The sequence below is a fragment of the Limulus polyphemus genome, unplaced genomic scaffold (assembly GCF_000517525.1).
Source record: "Limulus polyphemus unplaced genomic scaffold, Limulus_polyphemus-2.1.2 Scaffold4403, whole genome shotgun sequence".
Classification (NCBI taxonomy): Eukaryota; Metazoa; Arthropoda; class Merostomata; order Xiphosura; family Limulidae; genus Limulus; species Limulus polyphemus.
Genome location: NW_013670013.1, coordinates 9,523 through 19,012, shown reverse-complemented (window position 1 = coordinate 19,012; position 9,490 = coordinate 9,523). Strand labels below are relative to the sequence as shown.

At 33.9% G+C, this 9,490-nt stretch overlaps 1 protein-coding gene across 1 annotated transcript in view; it reads left to right on the top strand.

The window, feature by feature from the left end:
- The window catches only part of LOC106471091 (ETS-like protein pointed), a gene marked incomplete at its 3' end in the record, with an annotated part of 60,244 nt that extends 51,028 nt beyond the window's left edge, over positions 1 to 9,216 (top strand). Inside the window, exons 4-6 of the mRNA XM_013931678.2 lie at positions 2,487 to 2,603; positions 6,076 to 6,276; positions 9,028 to 9,216. Of these exons, the coding sequence (XP_013787132.1) occupies positions 2,487 to 2,603; positions 6,076 to 6,276; positions 9,028 to 9,216 (507 nt within the window). The remainder of the gene's footprint in view (positions 1 to 2,486; positions 2,604 to 6,075; positions 6,277 to 9,027) is intronic.
- Between the last annotated feature and the right edge of the window lie 274 nt (positions 9,217 to 9,490).

Below are 9,490 nucleotides of genomic sequence, written 5' to 3'. Positions count from 1 at the left end.
AACAATATACTCTGACATAAGACAAAACATTAAATATCCGAAACAGTTACAGAACAATATACTCTGACATAAGACAAAACATTAAATATCCGAAACAGTTACAGAACAATATACTCTGACATAAGACAAAACATTAAATATCCGAAATAGTCATAATACATCCCCCAATTTAATACCTGAAAAAATCGCAGCACGATATACCCTGGCATAAATCAGACCATTAACTATCTTTAAAAGTCACTATATATAGCTGTACATGATTTCAAAAAATAATAAAAAAATATATATCTTTAAAATCATTTTCTAAATTTGATTTTACCTTCCGATGAAACAATAGGAGTGATAAAGTACAGTATTTTTCATAACTTTTTAAAACTTTCCCAAGATTATTCGTTTTTGCGAAGGGCTGACTTAAGTACAGAAAATGTCCATTTCGTGATTATTTTCTGAAAATTAGATCTATAGGTGTGAATTTGAAAATTAATCTTCACTAGACTGACTGATCTATGAAATTTATATGTGATGTGCTATTTTGAACGAATTTAATTTCGATGTAAAACAGCAACATTTATTGGAAGTATTAGTTTTAAAACTGTTGTTTCTGGATTATATTAATTTTAATGTGATTACAGTTGGCACAGCAACTACGAAACTCGTGGAAGTGTTAGATTTAAAGCTGTTGTTTCTGGATTACATTAATTTTAATGTGATTACAGTTGGCACAGCAACTACGAAACTCGTGGAAGTGTTAGATTTAAAACTGTTATTTCTGGATTATATTAATTTTAATGTGATTACAGTTGGCACAGCAACTACGAAACTCGTGGAAGTGTTAGATTTAAAACTGTTGTTTCTGGATTATATTAATTTCAATGTGATTACAGTTGGCACAGCAACTACGAAACTCATATCTTAGTGTGAAATATCCAATCATTAATGAAATTCAAAATTATCTGAAGGAGTAAAGGATAGTTTGTTTGCACGAATAAAACTTACAATATCAGACATGAGATAATCACTGTAAGAGCTGGCTAAGATATAAAAAATAACATTAAATGTTTTCCGATATCTAACATGAACGACTAAACTCAATAAGAAATACTTGTGACTGAAAGAAAGGTATTTACCTTATTCTAAACTCAAAGTATTTCATATTGAAGAATTAAAAAATTGTAAATAGCTCTTTCGTAAATGTCTATCTGATTTGGTGTTGTTACAGAAAAAATAATTAGGTGAGTAGCTCAAAAGATAAAAATTTATATGTGTATACACTTTCAGCGATGCAGCAAAACGTTACATCAGAGGTGAAAGCCGTGAGACGCTTACTTACTTACGATAGTCCTAACAGCGGCCATGTTCACGGCGCGTGGCCAACTCGAGACGGCACGCCCGCTCTAAGCGCTATGGCTCGCATGCATCTACTCTTTCATCTCCCATTCATGGCTGAGTTCTGTGACTCAAACCATTGAGACTGATTATACCAGTTGGCAGAGGGCGGAGGAGGACGTAATTACTGTGTCCTCAGCCCCCTACTTTCATTCTAAGTGACAGTACTGTTCAGAGCGGTTGTTTGTGTTTTATGGTTGTCGTGTGATCTTGGTAGTATCTTAACCTGTAATAAAATCAAACGGCAAATTCTCGATAGTCTTTGTTTCTTCGTTAAACTGTATAATCTCTAGACCTATTGTATGATCAAGTTAGATCTGAATACATGTGGTTGGTTGATTCAGTTGAAACTACCAGTGAGCGTATTTCTGTCTGCGCCGTTTCATGAAGTGTCGGCACTAAAGATTTTAACTTGTGTTTTTAAAAGCGGGAAGATCAATCGAAACTTCGCTCAGTGTTATGTCCTGAAAGATGTTAATTAAAAGAAAATGTGACTCTTCGTAATTAAAAGCGGAAAGAGCATTTTAAATCCAGTCGTATGTTGTATTAGAATCTACTGTGCCTAACCTTCGCATCTTTAGTGGTTGACATAAAGCATTCAGGAATGCAAGACACAAGAGAAGATAACACGCATGGGCTGGAAAGTAATAGAACCTAGGTTTCATCTGGTTGGAGGTATTATATACTTATCATATGAAAGAAAATGTGTTTATTTTATTATAATTAAAATTGTTTTATTGATGTATTTTCATCGATCCCGTCGAAAGAGAATAAGAGTTACGTTGATGTTGATCTTATTATACAGAAAAAAAATATTTCTTTAAATTTATATTCGTTAGGTTGTAACATCTACTCTCTGTACTAAATTTTCGAGCTTTGTGTTTTCTCATGTACAGTTATTATATTACATACCAAAATTTGATAGTGATTTTCGAAGAGAACGATTGAAATTAAGAGCCGCCACACAACAGTTATCGTATGTTGACTATAATAATCTAAAGTTCACGCAAACCTACCCTGAAGAGAAACACAATTTGAACATTTTCGTATGAGCTCACCGTGTTGTGATAAAAGATATATTTTAAGTCATTCTGTTTCAGATATTCCCACCCAGGTGCCGCCACTGACTCCAGGGACCAATCAAAAAATGACCCAAGCACTCACAGCGAGCTTTGGCAACTGGGAAAAAGAGCGACAGAAATTCTCAATTCCCAAAGGTAATGAATAAAAAACACTTCAGACATGATCAATTGCTGTTTATAACAATTTTTCAATGCTATTTGCTTAGCTGAACTTAAAGATAAACTTGGCTAATTCATAAAGTATTGAGAGGCTCAAACGTACTTTAAACCACTACTTGGTAGTAGTATCACAATATACGAATACAATGTACATTTTGTATGAAGCTATAATATACATTTCTGTAAACGTTTCACGTCAGCATCCCTACGTTATGCAATGATGTTTTTTTTTAATAATATCGATGCCTATTGATATTCCAGTTTCGTTCTGAAAACATGGCCATTTTACTACACCAGTCTTTATTTAAAATACATAGATATTATTATTAACTGGCTCTCTGTGTTGTGACCGCTAGAGAGTCATCGAAGGTTATTTCCATATACACTATTAATGTTATTTTATTCATGAATTCATACTGCACTATGAAATCCAAGTAATAAAAACTGACATTCACGCAATTCTAGGTAATTTCAGTTTCGTCCACCAGGATTTTTTTCGGATGTTATAGATGTTTCAGAGTTACAATTTATTTTAATGAGCTTTATTTCAATTTAAATTACCTTATTCAAAGCTTTCAGGTTTACTTTAAGTATAATTTTGCTACTTTTTCTTTTATAAAGTGGCGTAGTTCTCATTTATTGTATAGGTATTCTCTGTTTAAACTTTTTATAGGGTCTGGGTGTGATGTAGTGGTTAACGTGGTCAGACTTTGAATTCGACGACTCATGATTCGCGACCCTTTGCCGCAAAAAAGCGCTCCGCACTTTCGGGTGAACTAATAGAATAACTGTCAAGTCCCACAAACAGTGCTGCATTCCTTCTAGTGTACTAGCTCAATATTTGATACGGCTATGCTTAGATAGCCTTTTGTAGAGGTTTGCGTGAAAATCCAAACAAAGAGACATTTTCATGTAAATATTTAATACTTTGAAAGTAATCATATTTATATACATAACGTCTAATTACGTTCAGATTTCGATACATTTACAGAAGTGAGCGTTAGGACTTATAACACTAAAATTAGGACTCGATCCTTGCATGGGCCGAGTCAGGCATGGCTTAGTGGTTAACTTGCTGGAATGTAAATCTGAAAGATCGCGTGCTTTGAGGTTTGGAGCCGTGGGTGTATTATAAAAGTAACTGTCAAATTCCACTATTCGATTACAGTAGCTCAAGAGTTAACGGTGGGTTCTGTTGATCAGATGCCTTCTCTCTAGTCTATCAATTTTGAAACTAAGAGACGGCTAGTAGAAGTAGCTCTTGTGAAGCTTTGCGCGAATTTCTGAAACAATCAAACTATCCCTCCGTTGATCATAGCACATTTAGCCTTCAAAATATTCCTGCGTTAATCACAACACATTTAGCCTTTTCTGTAGCTTTTGCCCTTAGCAACAAACAAACAAATTATAAACATTGTTTCTCCGGAAGTTCAAACAAGTGACATTCGAAAGTCATAATACTGTTTCTGTTGAAAAGCCGACCAATTTTGTACATTTCTATGAAAATAGTTGAATCTTGAATAATATCACTTATTCGATTTCTGACCTTGCGGGTCGCGGGTTCGAATCCCCGTCACACCAAACATGCTCGCCCTTTCAGCCGTGGGGGCTTTATAATGGGACGGTCAATCCCAAGAGTTGGCGGTGGGTGGTGATGACTAGCTGCTAAATTAGGGACGGCTATCTGCGCTAGCCGTCGTGTAGCTTTGCACGAAACAAACAAACCAGGACGAAAGCCATGTTAATTAGCACATCCTGAATCTCAAACAAACCAGGACGAAAGCCATGTTACTTAGCACATCCTGAATCTCAACAAACCAGGACGAAGGCCATGTTACTTAGCACATCCTGAATTTCAAACAAATCAGGACAAAGGCCATATTACTTAGCACATCCTGAATCTCAAACAAACCAGGACGAAAGCCATGTTACTTAGCACATCCTGAATTTCAAACAAATCAGGACGAAGGCCATGTTACTTAGCACATCCTGAATCTCAAACAAACCAGGACGAAAGCCATGTTACTTAGCACATCCTGAATCTCAACTATGAGGGTGTTGTGCCTCGCTAAAAGTTGTATGAAAATGTTACAACATTCTTGCTTTTTGTCGTCGAAGTTTTTTTGTTTTTTTTACGTTTTATAACTACCTATTTTATACTTGGAAATATAGTGTTTAATACCACTGCATTTTTTTATAATATTGCATGGAATCGTGAGTTGAAACAGTCGAAACAGTCTTATTGTGTACTGTGCTATAAACACCGATATTTCTTGTAAGGACAATTTTATTCTTATGCCTAGCAATTTAATATTTTTAGTTTAGCTTCTGAAGTTGCTTAAAATATAGTCTACATTACTTTATACAGTGTATTATATTTTTGTTTAGAAATTTACCATCGAAATTACTTTTGATAAAGCTAAAAAATACCCTCAGGTTAAATGTACAAAACTACATTTTACAATTAACTCAGCCAAATGAAAAAGAAGCATACAGTAACAATGCAGTTCACAATTACGACTGACAGGCGTAGTCATCTATTTTCGTTTGCTTTTCTTATCCAATGTTCATAAGGTTATCTTTGTAAAGAAGTTGAATTATACTTTGTTATTAAAATGTTGGGATAAAATCCATATTGTAAGTGGGAAAATTGCAGTTAGAAGTTACTGACTTGCCGATTGTGAGATTATTGTGTTCTTTCTTTCTTCTACTACTAAGAACCCATGGTTGTTCAACTTTCTGTTCAATTGTACGTTATTTTCAGTTTACGGGAAGACATAAATATTAGAACTTCGCAGGAAATTGAAATATATTGTCAAATTTCTGATAGGCGACTGAAGTTATTTCCTTATTGCTACAAAACTTTGTGATGTAATTTTTTGAAGATTCTGCTTCTGTTTGGTGTTGTCTTAGAACTGGGCCATAACTCGTAAATGAAATATACTTGCAGAAAATACAATTTAATTTCCATGACTATTTTTCCTATTTCTTTAATTCTCAGATAAGTAAGCCTGCAATTCCAGAAAGAATAAGAATATTCATTTCAAAGTAATGCCTTAATTGTTATTGTTTGTTTAACGTTCGGGATTCTAGTTATGAATGAGTCTTATTATTATATATTTTCATTACAAGTTTCATTATTTCCTAATTACTGAATTTCATAAAACTATGTTATCAGCTTTGAACGATTAAATATAATACACCATCTGTGTAATGGACAGTTTTCAAAGTTATGAGGTTATTTTTTATCGTTTACTATATTTAATTGGCATTAATGTTTTTAGAATAAGAATTTGTTGTTCATATTCAATGGTTAATCGGCTTGTTTCTGTTGCTAATTGTTATGTTCTTTTTTATTTTACTCATAAATATGTTTGAAAACTTACTTAAAGAATTCAAACGTTTAGTTTTATTGCTGTACTACAATAATCCAATTATTTCTTTACAGACCCACGAGAATGGAATGAAATTAATGTCACACAGTGGTTGAGTTGGGCAGTTCAAGAATTCAGTTTGGAAGGAGTTAATCTGCATATTTTTAAAATGAAAGGGCTAGATATGTGTGCTCTTGGTAAAGAATCCTTTCTAGCACGTGCTCCACCGTTCATGGGTGATATATTGTGGGAACATTTAGACTTATTACAGAAAGGTATGATTGAGATATCACCTATCTTAAATCTTTACTTTTTTCAGTTTAAGGTAGTTTAACGTGCTGTAAAATACTCGTATATTAACGATTTTTTTTAAAGGATGAAACATTACGGACAGAAAGTTTTATGGGATAAAACTTTGTATTTAATTACTGAATGATAAATTCATAAATACGCAGCTTTTAGGTGTGTTTCTGTAATTTGTTATATTACTTATTACGTTTTGGATGTATATACTATATGTATATAGTTTTATTTCTGAAGGTTGTGGTGCTGCTGAAACATTTTGTTTAGAATCGCTGCAGTTATTAGCAACTTATTTGGGTGGAGTTTCCAGTGGTACAATTCCTTGTTAAAATGTAACTTGGGCAAAACATTTCTTTGTATCATGAGCAGTAAATAGGACCGGAAAATGATGACGAAATTGGTGCAGCGGAAAACAGATACGCAAACCATAAGGCCGGGGCGGATGAAGCGGGATATCCTGTTTATTGTGTGGGATAGGTACTGGTTGGAAAACTAGCATACACATGAGAAATCGTTACATGTATCGAAACAGTTTTGCAGTAAATTAATTTAATATTTTTATTCTAAAATAAAAAGCTTGGAAAAGCCAACAAACTTGTGAAAAAAGTATTAAAACTAAACTACACTGCAATTTCATTAGTAAAAAAAATAAACACAAATGATGTTACTTCATTGGAACAAAACAGGGGATGGTTAGAGAAGAACCACATTTTATTAGTGAAATAAATGTGAAAATGGATAGATATTCAAGTGAACTTAGCATCAAATACGTTCCTTGAATAAAAACTTCATAGTTTAATTATTTGATATTGCTTTCAGCACATACCAGCCACCTAATTATACAGTAATGTATTTAAAGCTAAATCATAACTGTAATGTGCCTAACGAAAATATTCTTTGGTTGATAAACAATGCACAAAAATACCTCTATAAATAATACACTTTGAGGTGTATATACATATGAATACTAATACTTTAATCGAAAACATTATAATATGGTAAGTGTATCGCTTGATAGTTACGTTTAGTTTCTTGAACAGTGATTAATCTGTGTCTTCACTGAAAGTAAATGGACTTTATGATAATTTTAATTTGTATATTTATATACATACACAAATTTACTTCAGAGCTGTTAAATTGACATTTTAACCAAGTTTTAGTTGAGTATTTCCTATTTAGTGTCTGCGTCTTAGGACACTGAAACATATCGCTTAGATATTTTAGTTTTCCAACTTTCTATCCGGTGTAATGAGTTTATTAAGCCTTCCACAAATTCCTGTACACTGGTACGTTACGACCTAAACACTTCCCAAAGAAAGGAGATTCATACATGATGCAATGAACTGGCACTTTAGGTATACCGCTACTCCTCCCCGTAATATCATTCTCCCCTTCTGTATATGCTACATGGCAGTAACAACCAATGAACACAGAGATACTAAGCCTTGATCCTCCCATACGCTCGTGCGCAGTGCTATAGTAAATCAACAATGCTCTTACCTGTGTGTTGACTGAAGGAAAGAGAAAAATCCTACGTTTAAGCTTTCAGTTTGTCCTCCGCAATCTGTCTGCCACGAACTCGTCATAAAATATTATCATACATTTCTTTTCTATACCTGGACAGGTGATCCCCCGTTTCACTATAACTGTAGCTCTGAGTATTCATCCTATGTACTTTGTTAATCCATCAAATTGTTAAACTTGAGGGAAACCAAAGCTGATGCAGACGCGCTGTATTAGTCCTCATCCTGAGATAGAGTAACTATACCAGTTGGCTCCAGCAGGATTTATCATATTCTCCTCCAACCAACATCCTGACTTGACGTCCGTCGGGAAAACTCTATAATACTGTATTTACTCTGTTTCCGACCGCTACCTCTGTCGTCCCAAAGCCCTTCCTCTTGTTCAGTAAGTAATGTATCCGCATTGACTTTCTCCTTTTTCCGTAGAGTCATCCGGGACAGAGCGCCATTGTTAACCCTCTAGCAATACAAATACTTTAGCTTGATAAATGACAACACAAATTGGCTCGCTTGTCAATTTACTACTATCGTTAATAGTCGGATAAATAACAGACATAATTGAAAACAAGTTTTTTTTTATACCTATATTTCTGTCAGAGACATTTTGTATTAGAATGCGAAAATTATGATAACTTATTTCCTAAATAAAGTTAAAAAGGTGTTTTATTTTGCCATTCTAAATAAACTCACTCAATAATTAACTTGCATCAGTGTAGATCTATAGTTTATGTTATATCGTGTTCTTGGATGTCACTTTCCCACTTTCTTATCGATTTTTTTTTCTTCTGCTCTCAGAATATGCGAATATGAAATAAAGGTTTGTAATATAATTAAAACGTACACATATATCTGAATCAAAATAACATAACAAGGAATGACAGGTAGAAAAATGTTATGTCATAACTCTCACAAAACACAGAAATATAGCAAAGATGCAAGCGGTATTTTTTATGAGTTTGACCAGAAGCGTACTGCACTATTAATTCGATGTTCATTTTGTCTTCAAACGACTCATATGTTTTAATATGATCTTAAGGTCCCGCTAAACAGTTTTCTGTGATAAACTTACAGAAAAAAACCATGAGCGTTTGATAAGTTAATTACGTTCAAAATAAACCTTTAATTGCGTGTCTCTACCAATTGTGATGAATGCTTTCATTGTGCCAAACCATCAAATCCAAACATTTTTCTTTCCTAAAGCCGTGGATAAAGAAAGAGCATCCTTGGAAAACGTTCCTTCCAATCTGTACGAGTCGGTATGCATGCCAGACTTTGACGAATTTTTCAATCAAGGGGGTACTTACCCGTTACCAGAACCCAAGGTCATCTCTGTCATGAACGGTACTGGACCTGGGACCCCGATTCCCAATGGCCAACCGTATGTAGAGGGTAAGTTTCGGACGCTTTTCTTTAGCATTTTAATACATTAGTAACATAAGAATTAAAGAAACAATGTGGACCTATGAAAAACAGTCATTAGTAACATAAGAATTAAAGAAACAATGTGGATCTCTGAAAAACAGTCATTAATAACATAAGAATTAAAGAAACAATATGGATCTCTGAAAAACAGTCATTAATAACATAAGAATTCAAGAAACAATGTGGACCTATGAAAAACAGTATTATATAAGTGTTTTATATCTTACACCCACAACGTTTA